At 40.8% G+C, this 19,715-nt stretch overlaps 1 protein-coding gene across 1 annotated transcript; it reads left to right on the forward strand.

The window, feature by feature from the left end:
• Nucleotides 1-1,884: 1,884 nt before the first annotated feature.
• On the forward strand, nucleotides 1,885-14,978 carry pgm1 (phosphoglucomutase 1). Its single transcript, XM_080724125.1, has 11 exons — nucleotides 1,885-2,235; nucleotides 4,483-4,645; nucleotides 5,538-5,681; nucleotides 6,431-6,556; nucleotides 8,412-8,602; nucleotides 9,069-9,223; nucleotides 9,354-9,469; nucleotides 10,274-10,409; nucleotides 11,109-11,292; nucleotides 12,111-12,245; nucleotides 14,197-14,978. The coding sequence occupies exons 1-11, from the start codon at nucleotides 1,990-1,992 to the stop codon at nucleotides 14,284-14,286; spliced, it is 1,686 nt and encodes a 561-aa protein (XP_080580251.1). The 5' UTR covers nucleotides 1,885-1,989; the 3' UTR covers nucleotides 14,287-14,978.
• The last annotated feature ends 4,737 nt before the right edge of the window (nucleotides 14,979-19,715 follow it).

Genomic DNA, 19,715 nt, shown 5'->3' on the forward strand with positions numbered 1-19,715 from the left:
GGTTAAAATACAATTTTATTCATTAAAATAAGATCCTTTCATGTACTCTCCAAAGAAACGGCTCTTGTGAAAAACACGATGGGGAAAGAAAAACATTAAATCTGGTTGAAACAGTGTTCTCATTTAAATCCACTAGTTGTTAATCCAATAGATGGGCTACTTTGTAATTGTGTTTGTTTAATGATCCAGTTACTGGCTGTGTGTTATTTAGATGCTGTTATGGCCACTGACCACCTCCCTCTGTCTTTCCACCATGTCTGTATTCTTAATCTGGCTGCAGTGTGGAGTGGGATAGAGGGAGATATACTGTAGGTCTGGCAGTGAAACACATTCCTCTGCATTGCACTCGGGTCTAAACTTTATTTGTCCTTGGCCTTTGCAGCTGACTGCAGTCTTGACCTTCTATTTATATCTCCCTGCCCATTATGTTGCCCTTTGACTTTCTCCGCTGTAACAGTAGAGGTGGCTAACTAAATGTCAGTCACATCACATGACATGTGAGATCAGATGTATTTAATCTCAGGAGCCCCTGTCTGCTCTTCCTTTCTCATCACAGACGTTGGTTTGAGAACACACAACTGTTTTGGAAAAGCCGAGTCCCTGGGTGTGGGTCAGTTAGAATGGCTGCTGTAAATCAGGATACTGTGATTGGGATACAGGATCAAATTTCATTTTTTTTTTTTAATCTTGGATTTGGATATCTTGTATTTTGAATGAGTCTGTTTCTTGTAACATTTGATTCATGTGATGTTTAATTCTACAATGTCACGTTGTTTAGTAAGACAAATGACTTAATATGTAACAATTGGTTGAATAATACATTTTGAATAATTTACATTCATTTGTTAGTAAATTCTGTGTAGTAATTGTTACCAATAAAATGTGGATATAACCAACTTTTTAGTGCATAACCTCTCAACTTTTTGAATGTTGTAAATTAGACTTTAAACTTAGATTTTGTAAATTGAAGTGAAAGTGAACTGATTAACAATTTTGACAGATGTCATCATCATCATCATCCTTTGAGTGCCCTCGAGATCTGAGACACAAGCTGCTTCCACTGATCTCTGTTGCTCATTGCCACACCAAGTTCATTCACATTCAGTCCTTTATCCCAGCCCAGAACATCTGGCAAAGATTAAGGGATATAACCAAACCATCATAGACAGACAGACATACAGATTGAAGTAGATAGCTGTCATACTGAAAGATTCAACTTTGTTCTGCTTTACATGGTGATCAAACATGCTGTTGCAATAGGTAAATAGCAGCCAGTGACCTAGCCCCATATAGAACCTCACCCGTCGCTGCATACTGTTGTAGTATGCAGCGACGGGTGAGGTTCTATATGGGGCTACCAGTGACCTGACTTCTTTGTTTCACAATAAACAGCAGCTCTCCTTGTTTAGCCTGGGATGGCCAGACTCTGCATAGATATTAGTCTGGAATCTCTGTGTGGTAACTTCTGAGGGGAGAGCATCCCTCACCTTTCCCAACATCAACCAATAACGCTGGTGAATGTGGTGATATGGCCACTTTCTCTCTTTTGGTTCGGGGTCCAGCCCACTGAGCCCAGGGACCCTTATGGTTCCTTATGGTTCCTTATTGAGGGGGTTCCAAATGTTTCCAAACCTGAAACTCTGAGAGTGTACACAATGGAACCAAGTGGACCCTACCATTTGTACACAATTAATAAGTGCTAACGTATGGTTTCTCGTGCCAATAAAGCTCCTTTGAATTGAACTTGGCTGACCCAAAGTAAACTAATTTAGGTGATAAGGTTTTTTCGAGTTCATTTAGGTTTCAGTGTACGTGCCCTTTAAGAGAAGGGGGCGGGTCAGTGTACAGTGTGCATGGTTTGTAGTGTACGTGTGGTGACTGTGGTCCCTGTGTGAGTGTGTGCTTTGCGTTGCATCGCCAGCACACCAACCGAGCTGCGGATCACACAGGCCGGGCAGGCGTCCAGCACTACAACCGGGTTGAGACAACATGGTGAAGGTATCCGTCGTAAAGACCAAGCCGTACACGGACCAAAAGCCCGGCACCAGCGGCCTGAGGAAGCGGGTGACGGTGTTCCAGCAGAACCCGCACTATGCTGAGAACTTCATCCAGAGCATCCTGGCCGTCATCGAGCCTGCTGGCCGCCAGCAGACCACGGTGGTGGTGGGAGGAGACGGCAGGTTCTTCATGAAGGACGCCATTCAGCTCATCATCCAGATCGCTGCTGCCAACGGGGTCAGTAACTCGCTGTAGTGCACACTTAAGATCACTCTCATCATCTCCATTCAAACATCGTTTCAGCTAACATGCTAACTTTAAGCTAGCTGTCAACACAAGTGACAGCGTCTTAAGTCAGTGACAACATTCCTTGATGCACTGGCACTGCATAACTGATATAACTTTGGGGCAGTGTTGCCTGGGTACTAAGTTACTTTACAGTATTCTCCACCATCTTTAACTTTATCATTATCACATTTAATTACACGTGTGTTACATGCTGTGCCCTTATTTAGGTACTTTACAATTTACTTCATGATTACAGTGCATGGTTTTCCTGTTGTAAATGTGAATCGGATAGGTGTCGTTGAGGTTCCAAAACTGTCCCTCATACCAGATGTCCACTATGCTCTTTTAGTGAACTGCACACACATAGGTCAGTTTGCATGTAAACGGTACCTTTGGCATTTCACGCACTGACCCTGAAGACTAGTGCAGACAGAGAAACCACAGTGGTGTCGCCACTCACTGCTGTAAAAAGCTTGTTCTTCATTTCAAAACAGTTCTCTCTTTCAAAACGGTTCCTTTTTCCAAGTCAATTTCACAAAAGAAACTGCATTTCGCAGTGAATGTGATACCTTGGCTAGTGTTGTAACATTGTTGGGCGATGTTTCATAATGATGATGCTCCATGATGATGCCTCTGTGAATTTGGTGACTGAATGGTGGGCGTGACGTGCAGCAACGTGCAGCCAGTCACGTTGCCCTGCATACTGGTGGTCTGGTCGTACACTGTTGCACTGTGTTACTGGGATGGGAACTGCATGTTCAAAGACAGGGGAAACTGCTTTTTTTTAATGTTCGTATTTGTATAAAATATGTTGTACCATAGATTCCATAGATTACTGAGCTGTTTCCCCCCACTGCAATTTCTCCACTATATGGTGGCTGACAATGACATTAGGAAAAGGGGTTGTAGGGAACTTGAACCCCAGTCATGAACCTCAATCACAGATGGTCTCACCCTCTGCATGCTCTTATGTAAGCACCGAGAAACAAACACTGCATGGTCAAATAGACACAGAGAAAATGCTTACTGTAGCTCAATCTTGTGTCATCATTTTACAAGTGGGTCACCCTTTATTGAAGTTACTAGACAGGGCACCTGCCTGCGCAGGAACAATGTTGGAAATACATACATGGAAATACAATACTCAGTTATACCCATTTCACAGTACCTGTTGTACCCATCTGTCTTTGTCTCACTGTCTGTCTGTCCCATTTCTTGCCTGTCTGGAAATGCACTATATAAAAAAGCTGAGTATAACAAATCAGCTTTATATTAAAATAAAATGTGGAGATCCTTTTCATTGTACTGCTACAACACTAGAAACAAGATAACATGTTGACAATGTCAGTCATACAGAACCACAACAATGGCACTACAGTAAATTGAAACAATATATTACATAAGAAGGTACATCCACACTAACATGTTAAATAACAAAAAAATACAATAGAATGAAACAGCATCTATGTATGTGGTTTTATGACCTAGCAACCGTTAATTTGTGCTGGCAGTTGAGGACATATTTCTTGTAATCACATTGTTATTAACACTTCCAATCAATGCCAATTACGTCCAGGAACGTGATAGGAATTACCGCGGTATGACACCACGGCCCGTTAGCACGTCCAGGGACGTGTTACCTGGTTACCAGGTAAACGGGTGCTGCGGCTGGTGAGCGAAAAAACGTCATATCCCATGATGCAACTCGGCTGCCATCATCAGGAAGCGTGTAATCTCCATAGGCTCCTATAAGTCCTATTCATTGCTGCTGCAAAGAAACGGCTTTATCTCAAAATCTACTTCCAAAAATGCAGACTTCTATCGCAGAGAAACACCCTGGTCAGAGAATTCCACAGAGAAACACCCTGGTTAGAGAATTCCACAGAGAAACACCCTGGTTAGAGAATTCCACAACATGGACACGATCGTGGCTTCCGGGACTCTTCAAAATAAAGCACAGAGAATGGCGGCACTCTGTATCCAAATAATTTAAAAAATAATGGCATCACAAGTGTTAAAAGCATGTATGTTTTATAGCATGTTATATTCTTTCTCCCAATCTCCCCCCATTCAGACTAAATACATACAACATCAGAATGACAGAAATGAGCATTAACAAATTTCACTATTGCTGTCTCTCCTGTATTGACATCTTTGTGTTTGTATGTCTACTCCTCTGTCTGTCCTTTCATGCAGATTGGCCATCTGGTGATTGGGCAGAATGGAATCATGTCCACACCAGCAGTTTCCTGTGTGATCCGCAAAATCAAGGCAGTGGGAGGCATCATTCTCACAGCCAGCCACAACCCAGGTGGACCTAATGGAGACTTTGGCATCAAATACAACATCGCCAGTGGAGGTGAGTGTTCTGATCAAGGATGTAACACCTAAAACGGATGGATAAAGTTGGTTAGTGCATTGCTCTACCCATAATTACATATTACATACAAGTGATTATAACTAATAGTGAAAGTTCAAAACTTGGTTTTAAGATTTTAAGTTTTATTTGTGTTTGCGGCTTAGTCTCCATTATGTATCGATGCATAATTTGTATTAGCAGCAGCAAACACTGGGCAGCAGTTGAATAGACATGAGGAGATTGATTGATTGATTGAAGACTTTATTAGAAGTTTGCATAGGAAAAGGTACAGTTTCATGACGGTACAGTTCACTGGTACAAGGTCTACTAAGGAGATCCATGAAAAGACTAAGCTTATTTCCACTGGAATAGTTTTAGATTAGGTGTTTTTTTTTTACTCTTATTATTTGAGGCATATAAAATTCTATACATTCTAAGCATAAATACATATAATCAATGAGGTCTTGAATTGATGATGGTACGGTGCCCAGAATGTTAAACCCAGTCCAATGATATGCAATGCAACAAGTTGCAACTGAACTACACTGACCTGCAACGGGTCAATTCAGACCGTTGCAACTTGTCTGGTTGTGTAGCAAATTATTGGTATTGATTGACTGGGCTTTCTGTTGCAAATGTCTTGATTTTTGTGTGCGTGTGTGTGCGACCCTAAGTACACGTGTGTACAAATGCATAATCATGTACATTGTTACTACACCGAGAAAACAATTTAAAAATAAATGTACAAACATTGTAATTCGTAGGTTTATCAAGACACATTATCTTTATGTGTTGAGCAAAGATGCAGGATTGAGTGTATGAGATGTATGTTACATTAGCTGCATGTAAAAAGTAGGACATTTCTGACTCTGCTCTTTACCTTTGATCCTAGGACCCGCCCCAGAGGGCATTACAAACAAAATCTTTGAGGTCAGCAAAAGTCTGCAGGAATATTACATCTGTCCTGACCTGAAAGTGGACATATCCAAGTTGGGCAAACAGACCTTTGAAGTGCAGACAAAGGGCATTATCACAGGTACAGTGACATGCACACCCCTCAACCCACAAATAAGTGTTTAATATATCATCAGTCCATAGAGGAAATGTTTTTTGGATTTTTTTGTATACTTAAAGGAGCTATAGTCAACTTTTTCTTGAAAAACGGACGCTAAAATAAAAATAATGTTTCGAAAATATTTTATAAAAAAGATTACGCTTCATATATATTATGTTTATTTTAGCGTCCGTTTTTCAAGAAAAAGTTGACTATAGCTCCTTTAATTTGTTTCTCCCAACATTTTTTAAATAACAAACATACTTTAGGCTGTCACCTGTCACATTGTGTTGACCTTTGTGTTATTAATGAGGCATGATTCACCTTAAAATGTTCAAGGTGAGTGGCATCAGGATGGGGAAATAAATGATTCTGTGAGTGGAGAAGAAAAACACAATGACAATAGAGGGTATGCGTGTGACATCATCATCATACCCGGAGGTTATGCGGGAACACTACTGATTGGCAAAAAACTACTTTATGGCCATACATCCAAAAGTCCTATCTGATTGCATAAAACGACGTTAAACTTACTTTGCCCCTCAATTTGCCATTCACTTTATGAAAGCGCATACCATTTATTTCCATCTTTCTAATCATTAAATGGATTAGAGAATGACGGAATCCACATAATTTGGCAAGTGTATACATTGAAAGAGTATGTGTTTTTAACCTTACTATACTATACCTCTTGGTCTAACTGAGTCTGTTTTATCTTTGTCTCATGACAGTGGAGATCGTGGACTCTGTGGAGGCCTATGCTGAGATGCTGAGGGAAATCTTTGACTTTGCTGCACTGAAGGAGCTTCTGTCCGGAGCCAATCACATTAAAGTCCGTCTGGACGCTATGCACGGAGGTAGGGAAACGCACACAAATGCAACTCCTTGAAGCCACATTGTGTGATACTGATGAACACAGGGAATTGTACGGTTGTGAGTCATAACAAGTCAGCTCTCTCCCAGCTAGGCCTGGGGCGGTATCGACATTTTGTTACCGCGATTACCGTCTTCCCATTTACCGCCGGTATTGCGGTAATTACCGCACCCCCGTATCTATTAATTAAGGTTCGACGATAAGCCAAAATATTGCAATCGTCTTCCCAAAAGTCGCCTCTCCACAGCCTGACTGCCCGAGTTATACTTCCCCGTACAGCACAGCAGGTTTGGCTTTGAAAGGAGCAGATCTACAAGCTCACAACACGTCGCATCCGCGACGTGTTCTGAGCTTTTAGATCTGCACTGTCGGGTTACCATAGTAACGGTAGCTACTTGGGCTTTTAAGACAGACTGCTGTGTGTGAACAAACCAGAAGAGAGACGGAGACGGGTAATCAGATCGTGTACAGACAGTGATTAACTCACGTCTGAAATCGCAGCGATTGAGTGCTGATATATACAGGTTTTAGTGACAAGACTTGACAGAAAAGGTTATAAAATCGGCGACGGGGCACAACGGGCGAGTCGGTCGGCGCGACGCGGTGGGAAAAGTAAAAGATAGTTTCATTTTCGGTTTTAGTCCACGCGCTCCGCCTGTAATCCGTATGAATAAAAAACAAAATGCCACAAGGTACTACTGCCACAACACAAGGTATGTATTAACATACTTGTGTTGTGTGGATTACAGTCAGAGAAAGTTTACGCTTCTCCGTGCTCCCTACTACGAGGCTGCTGCTGTGTGTCTCCGAGTCGAGTGACGTATTTGGCTTCCAAACCATAGACGTTTCAAACCTGTGGTACGCGGCCCAGAGCAGAGCGGCATGGAGCGCATGTGGTCCTCGCCTCTCCCCCGTTTTAAAACTCGCTTGTTTTCAATAAAAAATAGACTATTTTGACCGCGGTAAGGACCCTGACACCGCGGTAGGCCTCGGTATACCGCGGTACGGCGGTACGGCGGTTACCGCCCCCAACCCTACTCCCAGCCATTCACGGAAACAACATGGACAGTACATGCTCATATTTCAGTGTGGAGGAAACCTTCACACATTGCATAATAGTTTCAGTCCTTGTCACTATCAAAGAGGTCTATTAAAATGCTTTTAATAACTGCTTTTGAAAGACTGGTTGAGGTGAGCAAACCTTAATGGCTCCCAAAGGTATTGTGGGTTGTGCTGTGGATTCCTGGAAGTCACAGAGCAACCAAAGAAAGCCTTCCCAAGTCATTGAAATTTAAAGTAATCTGAATTACCTTTAATGGGCTTTTAGTCTAAAAACAAGTCTTAGGTTAGTCTTTTATATAATCGCTATGCCTGTTTTGTGTTATTAGATTGTGCTGTGCTGTGAATTTTGGTTATTGTTATGATTATATTATATTTTGTTTTGTTCCTACTTTAATGCCTGTATTTTAACAAACTCTTCCATTAAGGAAAGGATTCTGAATAAGCCTACAGGCTTCCTTCCTTTTCTTGCACATTATCTGTGCTTCTTATTTTTCACAAGTGCTTTTTTATACATTGTGCTTTTAAAATGAACAAATGAGAGACTGATAATAATCACCATAAAAAAGAGTATTGTCCTGAATTGAATTCAGGAGAATACAGGCATTGCAAAATTGACTTTCTAATCTGCCTTCTGGTTAGCTCTCCATTGTGGTATATCATAATTTATTCAACACCTTCGTTCTGATTCAGGTTTCAGCTCCCAACTACACCTGGCTGCGAGCATTGCAGTGCAAAGTGTCCTTTTTTAATAACAATCTCTCAATCTTTTTGCTTAGTGGTTGGTCCCTACGTGAAGAAGATAGTCTGTGAAGAGCTGGGTTCTCCTGCTAACTCAGCAGTCAACTGTGTCCCCCAGGAGGACTTTGGGGGACACCACCCTGACCCCAACCTGACCTACGCCTCTGAACTGGTCAACGCCATGAAAGGGGGAGAGTACGACTTGGGAGCTGCCTTCGATGGCGATGGTGTAGGTTTCTTCATTTCTCTATATGGTTGTATGGTGTCTCTGCTGTAGCAGACTGAACACAGTAGAGCCCGAGCCATGCCAGACTTTTGGGTCATGATTTTGTAGAACCACAGATTACTGATGTTTTGTCAGATATTTTGTGAAAAAGTGCAATAATTTAGAAAAAGTTAGATTTTGAGGACATTTAAATACAAAAAAATGTATAAGAAATAAAAACAAGTAATAACGAATGTTTAGAAAGCACATTTTGTTTTGCCTATAATGACATGCCCAAAATAGGGATTCCAGGTTGAAAGTGGTTAAAAATCAATTCGGACACATCCGCTGTATAGTGCCAATACTGATGTTGTCAAAAAAGTCAATTAATGGCCAATATCTCGGTCTGGCTCTATAACACAGTGGAGTGTGACAGGTCATGAACTGGGTTCAAACCTATGATGTCGGCTGTACTTTCTTCTCATCTCAGGATCGTAACATGGTGCTTGGGAAGCATGGCTTCTTTGTCAACCCTTCAGACTCTGTGGCTGTCATCGCAGCCAACATCACCAGCATCCCTTACTTCCAGAAGACTGGTGTCAAAGGACTGGCCCGCAGTATGCCCACCAGCGGAGCCCTGGACAAGTAAAACACACTACATTTAGTCCAATGTTTCTGAAATGGTGGGGGGGGGGGGTCAGCTCAGTCTATCACATAAAACCAATGTATTCAACCTTGAATTCACTGTGTGTGCGTGCGTGTGGTTCTGTTATAGTGTGGCTAAAGCCCTGAAGATGCAGCTGTTTGAGACTCCCACTGGCTGGAAGTTCTTTGGGAATCTGATGGATGCTGGCAAACTGTCTCTGTGTGGAGAGGAGAGCTTTGGAACTGGTGAGTTTATTTGGTGTTAGGAACAAGAACAAACAAGAAGTTTATTAACAAAAAAAAAAGTTCCTGATCGTCTTGACAGTGTCTCTTTGTAATGTTTGAAAGGAGAACTCTTTGTGCTCTTTGGCCAGAAAGATTGGAGTGTTATTGCGACCATAGGTTTCAGTTAACTATGAAGACCGTCACATCTTGTCAGTGACTTCAGAGGGTAAAGTCTATAGCAGACCTATGACATCACATTGTTGTGACATCACATTGTGACATGACATTCCGTCCTTATCCCTTGTATGCCCATATATGGAGATCCCTGATGTCATCAATATTAAGCCCATAGCTTGGAATGCCCATTTATGGACATATTGTGTGAGTCTATAACATAAGACCTCTATGATGTCAAACGTCAGTCATATCCATGTTTGGGAAAATATTTTGTTCACATTTTGTCCAACGTAAACAACCAACCTCAACTCGAATCACACTGGCAAATGAATTCCGTCCTGTGCAAATTCCGTCCTGCGCGACCTCGCCCGTTGCTTTTCGCCCTTAGGCCTCTTACTGGTATATTTATTTTAGATTTAGATATCTAAAATGTTAGATTTAGATATTCTTGACATGATTGCTGGACTCATAGGGAAGGGGGTTAAAACCTGCTCTTCATTCCAGGTTGTGGTGAGGCTTGCTCACACATGTCTGTAAATACAAACCATCTTCCTCCTCTCTCTCTCTCTCTCTCTCTCTTTCTCCCACACTCTCTCTCTTCCTTTCCCCTAATGTCTCTCGTCCTCCCCTCTCCTCGCTGTGTACCAGGCTCTGATCACATCCGTGAGAAGGACGGCCTGTGGGCGGTGCTTGCCTGGTTGTCAATCTTGGCCACCAGGAAGCAGAGCGTGGAGGAAATTATGAAAGACCACTGGCAGAAGTTTGGCAGGAATTTCTTCACCAGGTCAGCAGAGTACTGTGCAACGGTGTCTGTTGAAACAATTCAAAACCACTGGTTTTGTAATGGGAAACCAATGGTTCTCAATTGGTTTTGCAGTTGGACCCAAATAATTGGAGCCCAAGATAATATAATATTCCTCCATTAAAGTTAATCTTTGTAAATAAATTGACGTCTTTCCGACCACTCATATGTGCTTTACAAAGTCATTCACACTCACCCGTTAACACACCTGTTGGAACCACCAGAGTGTTGGAAGAAATTATAGGTTTGGTTTGGGGATCTGGAAGGCCCTTGTTTCACAAGAATGTGTGTATTTTTCTTTTCTTTTCTTTCTTTTCTGTTAATGAGACTGGGTCCTCCCACTCCCAAGACTACATTTGTGTGAACATCTGTTCTGCTGACACAGGGTTTTGGATTATTGGCTAATAACTATCACTGATAAAATGATGGAGCATCGCTGCCACCTAGTGGCAGGTTATAGAATTGCAACACACTTAAATATTGAATGAGTACTATACAGGTCTAAAAAATATATATATATTGTGGAAAGGTTGATTCTTTACAACATATATATTCTATTTCATATATTCTAGATACATTGCGCATGCAGTAGCATATTCAACCAATTTTTTTTGTTTTTATAATGTATCTTTTAAAGTCCCTTTTCAGAATTCATCAATGCAACTTCCCATCCCTCACCAGGTATGATTATGAGGAAGTAGATTCAGAAGCTGCCAACAAGATGATCAAAGATCTTGAGACTCTCATGTTCGACCCAGCCTTTGTGGGAAAGAAGTTCTCTTCAGGAGACAAAACCTACGAGGTGGCCATTTCTGACAACTTTGCCTACACAGACCCTGTGGACGGAAGTGTGTCCAAAAACCAGGTGAGAACCAGCATAGCCACAGCCAGGGGAGTGTCAATTCAATATTATTTATTGCAGACTCAAGGTCCATACCAAATATATATATATTTTTAAATACCGGTACATAAAATCAGTTCCAGTCCAGCTAGTCCACATAAGATGCTCACAGTCTGTAGAGGCTGTTGCGCCGTTGTATCCACATCATAGAAGAGAACCGAGTTGAACTCTTCACAGAGTTGATTAAAATCACAATAACAGTTGTCAGACTCTTCTAATCGACACATGAATTTGTACATAAAATGTCTTAAAAGAGCATGACAGATTAAACAAATTAACAAACAGCTGTCTGGTGCTTTTTCTGGTTGTGTCATAATAGGCAAACATTAGGCGAAAATAGCAGCTCTAAATTCGCATAATGTGTCACATTGCGACATGTTGTGAGATCGTAGATTGGCTATTTTTGGTGAAGGGGTCAAAAGGAAGGAAGGTGCCAATACCCCCCAACACATTCGGTCAACACATTATATTGGGTTTAAAAGCTTAATTCTCTTCCAAAGCTACATTTCACCTTTACAAAAGATGTTACCTTCACAATAATACAATCCTACCGTAATTCATTTGAATAAACGAAATCTAAACATTATATTTCCTTGTAATTTTGGAATACTGTTACAAATAGTTCTGTGGCTGAATGACCAAGACTATATAGTATATAGCATCTATGTTTTAAATGACATATAGTGAATAGCCACCATGCATCACTTCCTCCACGTAATTATTCCTACATTATTTCCCTCATATTCATTTCTTCTCTCTCATTCTCTTTCTATCTTTCTCAGGGCTTGAGAATCATCTTCACTGACGGCTCAAGGATTATTTTCCGCCTCAGTGGGACAGGCAGTGCTGGGGCAACCATCAGGCTCTACATTGACAGCTATGAGAAGGACCCCCAGAAGATCTACCAGGATCCTCAGGTCAGAGCCAGGAGGACTATATTCAGCCAACTCCACAAGACAAAGTCAATGATGTCATTGCACTGAACAAATTGAAGTTAAAGTTCAGCAAATTGTTTTGGTTGTTGACTCTCTCGAGACTTGACTTAAGGCCATTGCATGCAGTCGATAAGATTTATTTCATTGGTCAATCAGTTTTTTTTTACTAATCTGAAGAAATGTAGGAATCAAACTGGGTTAGATCAAAGGTAGCATATAAATGCAATACTTTAAATATTTTTCAGAATAAGGCTGGGCGATATGGGCAAAATCAAATATCATTATAATCATTATAATCTTTCGTTTTACCGAATACCTCGACATCGATATTGTGACGATATCTTATTGTGACGATAATAAAAATATATAGCTTTTTTATTTCATTCTTAATAGGGAAAATAGCAGAATAAGGTCACGACTCACAACGTATCACTTTGCATTGCATTCTGAGCTTGTAGATCAGCTGTTTTTTTTAAATATCTGAACATTTTTTTAAGTATAAAATAGGGCTGAGGTGATTAAAACCAGGAAACACTCGTGCCAAATCTGGATATTATGTTATCCAAAATCCTGAGTCTCATATCACAATATTATAATACTGATATATTGTCCAGCCCTTATTCAGAATCACTGACATTTGTTTGCTCAGTGCCAAGAGCCGTACTCTGCACAAATTTTCCACAATGACATACTATACCAATGTGGGCATAAGGCTGATACTGACCACATGGAATTCAACCAATGGACATTAGAGTTAAAAAAAAACATAGTGGAGACTATGAGTGCTCCAAGATACTTAATAGAAATTGTACCTGATTTAGGAAAAGATCTTGAGTAGCAGTTGGATTATGACTGGAGCTGACTTCTGCATTTGAGGGGCACAGCAGGGGAGCTGTTTTACTTGTCACGTTTACTCTGTGAGCCGAGGAATTCCGCCTCCGCTCCTCTCCAAGTTTTCCTCTGCTGTCAAAGAGAATGGGCCTCAAAAGGCTTCATTCGGGCTGGAAGGACCCCTGAACTCTGGGCCAACCAGCTTGTTTTGGGTGCAGCGTTCCAAACACAAGTTCCAGAACTCCTAGAGTATTTGAAGAGTGGAGAAGATGGAGCCGCTTGGCTTAAGATTTGACTTATGGTCGGTTATCAGAGCCAGAATGAAGTGGGGAAAAAACAGCCTCAGGGAAAAATAAGATTAAGAGCTCCAACTTGACACTTCATAAAGTTCTTTTGACTGATGTAGAGAGAGAAGTAATTGAGTGCAAGAAAGAGAGAATGGAGTGGAGGAAAAAGAACGATGATGAGGTTCTTCCCAGGCACTATTTACTTTGCTTCATCCTCTCCAGTGCTTCCAAAGCTTCCATGACCAGATAAGTGAAAGTGTTGCTTCAGAATCTTAGGAGATGAATGGGAAATGGACCAGTGAGTCAGTTGGCTGACTCCAGCTAGATTAGATTTACAGACACGGGGCGATCGTGTATTTTTTATTTATTCGTTTTACATGTGAGAGGGGCCAGACGGAGTGGTGAAAGGCTTCTTTTCATTTTCAAGTTCTCATTTTTATTTATTTATTTTACATCAAGTGTATACTGCTCAATTCTGGCTCATTACGGCACAGTGCACGCGTAACATGGTACATACAGTGCTGTACAAAGAGCCCCTTGGTATGAACTCGTTCCTCAGGTTAAAATACTAACATTTCTTATTTAAAGAATCCCCTTTCTGGAGGTACTGTAGATATTCAAAAGGCACCATATAATTGTTATGTGGTGTGACTGCATTGCCAGAACAGTAACACAACAACAATATCTTAGAATAGCTAAGGTGAATAGTGTTTTTGTGATGCCAGGAAATGATATAGTCACATGTGGCTCCAGTTTGTAGGAGGAAGCAGAGATCTTGTAACATAAATGAAATTCTCTGTTTTATCTCTGTACAGGTGATGCTTGCTCCCCTGGTAGACATCGCTCTGAAGACCTCTCAGCTCCACGAGAAGACTGGACGCACAGGCCCCACTGTGATCACATGAACACACAAGCACACACGCCACACAGGATAACTTCCATCCGTCCACTGCTGTTATGAAGTTGCCCATGAGTTTTCCAACCCCTGTACCTTACACACCTGTGCAAGATAACACCCTAAATGTTTTTTTGTTTTGTTTTTATGTGAGAAGATATGTGATAAGCACTTGATTTTTATCTAACAATGAGTGTCATGTGTCTGTGTCAGTGTTGTGAGCATATCGTTGTTGTTGGGTGGAAACCTTGTATGTCTAAAACCGTTCATTCTGTATTTATCATTTTAAAAATTATTTAAAATAGTGAAAATAGCAGACCTATAAGCACACAACGCCGTGATGCGTTGTGTGCTTGTAGATCGGCTATTTTCACTAGTTTTGTGAGAGTCTTGTATTATGAAGCAGGGCTATACTTTACAAAAGAAACACACAAATTTGAAACTTGGAGATACGAGGTTTCTGCCCGACAGTGACGATCTTCAGATGCATATTTGTCTTCATCTGTTATCTGTTATTTACCACTGAGTGGTGGAATTGATGAATTGTCAGCAAATGGGGGCAACTTCACCCCAGTCTCCTCCGTCCTATGTGTCCTTTACTGACCTGGTGCCTTCCCCCCCTATAAGCACCATATAACCTCAGAACCTGTACCACCAAGCCACATCTCAAGCCTTGAGAACTAACACTTTTAAACCACAAATAAAACCACAGAAAAAAAATACATTGTCCTTGTCTGTGATCTTTGTGGTGCATCTGGTTATACATCATGTTAATGACGACGAGCAATAAAATGTGTGCGTGCGTGCATGCACAGACACGGCACTCACAAATGCAGAGAAGTTCAAACCATCGATTTTCTCAGCAGACATAAGAGCATTGGCAAGAGAGCACAAAACTCAGAATAAAGAGTGAGCAGGGCGATATTAATGATGGGGCCCTGCTGCCGGGAAACGTGTAGGCCTAGATAAAAACAGCCAATCCACTAGCAACAAACATGCTGTACTGTTGTAGCTACAGACTTATCCAAACTCATCAGGAAGACCAAGTGTCTCCAACAAGATAATGCCTCTCCGAAGACATTCTTGGGGTTCACAGCGGAGGATAAGCTGATTCATTCTCGTCCTCCCGCTTTTGAGAATGTGAGAAAAAGTACGCCTGTGTAATGAGATAGTCAACATTATCCTGATTAATGATAAGACTTCTTAAACTTTGAGCTGGGATTGGAGTCCCTAAGGCTGCATCTCTGGCCAAGCGTAAGAGCTGAAACAGATTTTGGGAAGTGGTTGGAAATGTAGTTATTCAGGTGGAGAACAACGGGAACAGAAGAATGCAAAGCGGAGGAGAAACTTGTAGCCGCTGTTCTGATCACTCACTGCCAGTGGATTTATGTCCATGTTCTTTTTCTCCTCAACTCACAGCTCCCATCTCTCTGGACCTAAATTGCCTACAATTTAGTTAATGGGAGTGAGGGTGGAAAATCAGGTGCACCCACGCATAGGGAACGCTCAATCTTTCTCCCTGGACATGGAAAGGAAAATTGCCCTGAATCACAGATGGGACATTTTCCACCAATTTCTGTCATGTATGTCGTTCATGCTGTCCATGCCAACACGATTATTTCTAAATGTTAGAGCTATCATCCCAGAACACAAGCAGTTTAACCTTAACCTGGAAACAAACTTTTTTTTTTTTTACCGATTCCTTGTTCACATAAACCCTATTTCATACTGCACTTTGTAACCCTGTGTTTCAAAAAGTTTATTACTGGTATTATTATTATTGTTATTAACAATAATATGATAATATAATGTGTTCATTGCCGCTGTGGCCATTCTTTTGTTTGTGTTTAGATTGTGCAGACTGGTTTTTAAGGCTTTCCATCAGCCATCAAAGGTACAGGCTGTGGCAGGTGGGATGTGTAACTGTTTTAAACAGTTCCTCTGTATTCCCATGGGCGTATAAATAATTGGGTGGAACCCTTTTCATGCTGCTGGGATCCTGTATTGTTCAGACCCTGTGATGCTGACACTGCGATGCATAATGCGTTCCCCTTGTTCAGACAGTAATGGCTTGCAGGTTGTATATGGATTGGCTGTCATTACGTCAGGTAATCACAATAAGGCTTACATTAAACCGGCCTGGTCCACAGCTATTAGATGTTTAAATGGCTTTCTCTAGGGCTGGCAGGGAGCCTTTTATTTTTGCAACAGTCTGCAGATTGCTCTCCTACACGGCACAGGAACCGGGCAACACATCAGCTGACAAAGGCATCATTCTAAAAGGCTTCAAACACGGCCTGAGGAAAGTGCACAGCAACGCGCTGTGGAATGAAGTTTGACCTCTGCGTTTCTTGTGGTTCTGCTGCAGGCCTATTTTATTTTAATGCAGCATGGGTTTCTCCTCATTCTATGTTGTCATACATTATTTGGGAAATATGATGCACCATCATCTGGCTAGGACTGTAAATCTTTTGATCTGCCTGTTACAGAAATACATTATCTATTGAATAATTGATTCATATAGAGCAATTGTGTCATAATTTCTGTAGGAATATATTATTGATAGAATCTCTGGTTTCTTCCATTGTAAGTCAATGAAAGCAACAAGGATCTTCCCAGGGGTGGGCAACTTTGATGATGGAGAGGGCCACTATATTTTCACACTCACTCCAGAGGGCCACAGTGCATACATAGCCGATCTACAAGCTCAAAACATGTCGCTGTGCGACGCGTTTGAGCTTGTAGATCTGCTATTTTTGCTATTTTTAAATTGGAATCCTGAATTATTTTTAGCTCTTTTTGAATTAGAACCCTGAAAAGTAACATTAAACATAATTTAATTTCAAATGTATATGTTCCTATGTTAACTTTAAGAACTTAAATACAAATGCAATGGACATATAGAAGCTACTAATATAGACTGAAGTAATTAAAGCGGGTCATGTTTGCATGTTTGGAATTGTAACAGCTGAAATCAATATCTCAGTATTCAGATATGAACCTGCGGGCCGCATTAAGTGAAGGTGGGGGCCGCATGTGGCCCCCGGGCCGCCAGTTGCCCATGTATAATCTAAGTGTTACGATAGTGATGAAGAAGTAAAGAGTTAAGCTTCATTCCCACCGGACGCGATAACAATAAGTTGGCCTTCACATTAATTATGACAGCTTTATCGTTGTGGTGTGGACGCTACCATCCACTTAAATTGAAAACGATATTTCTTTATCGTTACCGCGCCCAGTGGGAAAGAACCTTTTCACTTATAGTGTTTATTGAGTTGTGTTGTTTGAGAGAGGCCACCACTGGAGGCAGAATGTGAACATGGGACTGCTTGTCTCCAAAGCAGGGCCATGTAACACTGAACAGGTCCTAAAGGATCCACAAGGGGCCCAAGACACTGCACTATATTACCTTGACACATACTGTACAAAGAGCCCTTCTGTGATTCTTCATGTTACTTTGATGATCACCCTAATGTCCACTTAAAAACAAGGCTACACTACTAAAATGCAACACTTTCAAAGAGTATTTCCAATATGTTTTAAGTTCCCTGTCAGAAGCAAATGCCACACTTAACTATTCTTGTGTTTTGAAGCACGTGACCATGAATGATGCTGACCTAAAGCCTTTGTAGTGGAGCGATGTACATTCTGTGAAATGAATGGGGTTTGACAAGGTTTTTGACAGGGCACGTGGGGATAGCAAAGTGCCGGATAATCAGGAAAAGCAAAACTGTAGAAGTAGAAGTCGTAGAACATCAGCATGAATCACCACCACCTTTTCCCTCACCGTTTCCTGGGCCTGCAGTTGAAGTGTACGGGATGATCTGTGAGGCCATAAAAGTGTTTGGAGGCTGTAGGAGATGAATAGGAGCGTTTCTGACCACACACTGAACACAGCAGAACGGAGCCTGGAAGCCATCCACAGACCACTCCATCCTTTCTTCCGCCTGGCGCTCAGTCAACGCACGCTGAGGAGACACTAGACTTCTGAGGCCCATTGTCTTCTCGGGTGTATTTTTGGTGGCGAGTTTTTTTTGGCTCTTATTTTAGGATTTCATGGAAGAGAAGAGAGAGTAATGTTACTGAAGATGTAGTCTCTGCCAGTAATACTCAGCACATATGAATCTTTTCAGTTAGAACTATGTGCAGTCAGTACAGGGATTGAGAGGCATTGGGCTTGTAACAACAACAGCTTGTCTTTTAACTCTGTTTACAAATACTTTGCTGATATTAAATAAATGCCTCTGTGCTTTGACTGTATTTCACAATATGGGAAATGAAAAGAACAATGCTTCAATGTCAAACTGTTGGGAAACAACCACTTTGCAAAGTTAAACAAGAGAATCTCTGTTTGCTGTGGATGCTTGACAAAGAGATAACCGTGGTCAAACATATTTTTCCTCAAACATTGTTTTTCTTTGTGGAAAGCATCAAATAAACTGTATTCAAGTGGCCAGAGCCAATGGTACAGAAAAACTACCACATTGCCCCCACACATCCAGGACACCCTGTCTCTATGAAATATAACATGAACATGAGCTTGTAGATTGGCTAGATTTAGCTATTTCTTTAATAGAGCTTAATTTGTCAATAATGTTTTCTGTTTTGTTTTGTACATTTTCTTTTGGGTCACGAGATGAAAATGTTTGGGGAAACTCTGGCCTAAAACTTGAGTTAAGTACTTTACCTACCCATAGAAATCCTCATAGACTCAGATTACCAATGATGTGTCCCATACACTCTAAAAACAAAAACTAGGCTCTACTCAATTTTATTGGTGAAACATTTTTACACTCAAAAATATTGAGTAAATATTACTGTTATGAAATCAGGTAGATGATACTCAATTAATTTGAGTAAAAGTAACCAAAACCTTTACGTACTTATTAACAACTAAAATTGAGTACAATGACCTAACGAAATTGAGTAGATATAATTAAATGATTCAGTCAATGCCACAAAAGACTACAAGTAAATACATTGAAATATTAAGTAGATCTAATTGAATATTAGAGTATGATTTAACAAAACAAATATGTCACATTTACTCTATTCATTTACTTTTATTGATTTAATTCATATAGTGCCATTTGCCCCTTTCATTTACTTTACCTTTTACTCCAGGAGTACATGATGTCAAATGAATACACATGAAATAATTATGCAGATAATTAGGTTTTTAATCAACTAATTTTGAACAGTGTAACACCACATCAAGTATGAACATTCAACATACTTTAGTATGTAAATGACATGCAACAATGCCTGCAAAAACAATATGTTTAAAGATAATGATCAGGAAAGGGGTATCCCTGACACTTTTAAAATGTTCTGTTTACTAAAGAGCAGTGTGTGTTCACAATACTGTATATAAGTACCTCTAATTGAACTGTGCATACTGTAAGTAAGCAGTCTGTCAAACATTATGCACCATAAGAA

The sequence above is a fragment of the Nannobrachium achirus genome (assembly GCF_963921795.1).
Source record: "Nannobrachium achirus genome assembly, chromosome: 1".
Lineage (NCBI taxonomy): Eukaryota > Metazoa > Chordata > Actinopteri > Myctophiformes > Myctophidae > Nannobrachium > Nannobrachium achirus.

Coding starts and splice junctions, on each gene's coding strand:
- pgm1 (XM_080724125.1), top strand. CDS start 1,990: ATGGTGAAGGTATCCGTCGTAAAGACCAAGCCGTACACGGACCAAAAG. Junction 9,224..9,353: donor ACCAGCGGAGCCCTGGACAA/GTAAAACACACT, acceptor GTTCTGTTATAG/TGTGGCTAAAGCCCTGAAGA. Junction 12,246..14,196: donor AGATCTACCAGGATCCTCAG/GTCAGAGCCAGG, acceptor ATCTCTGTACAG/GTGATGCTTGCTCCCCTGGT.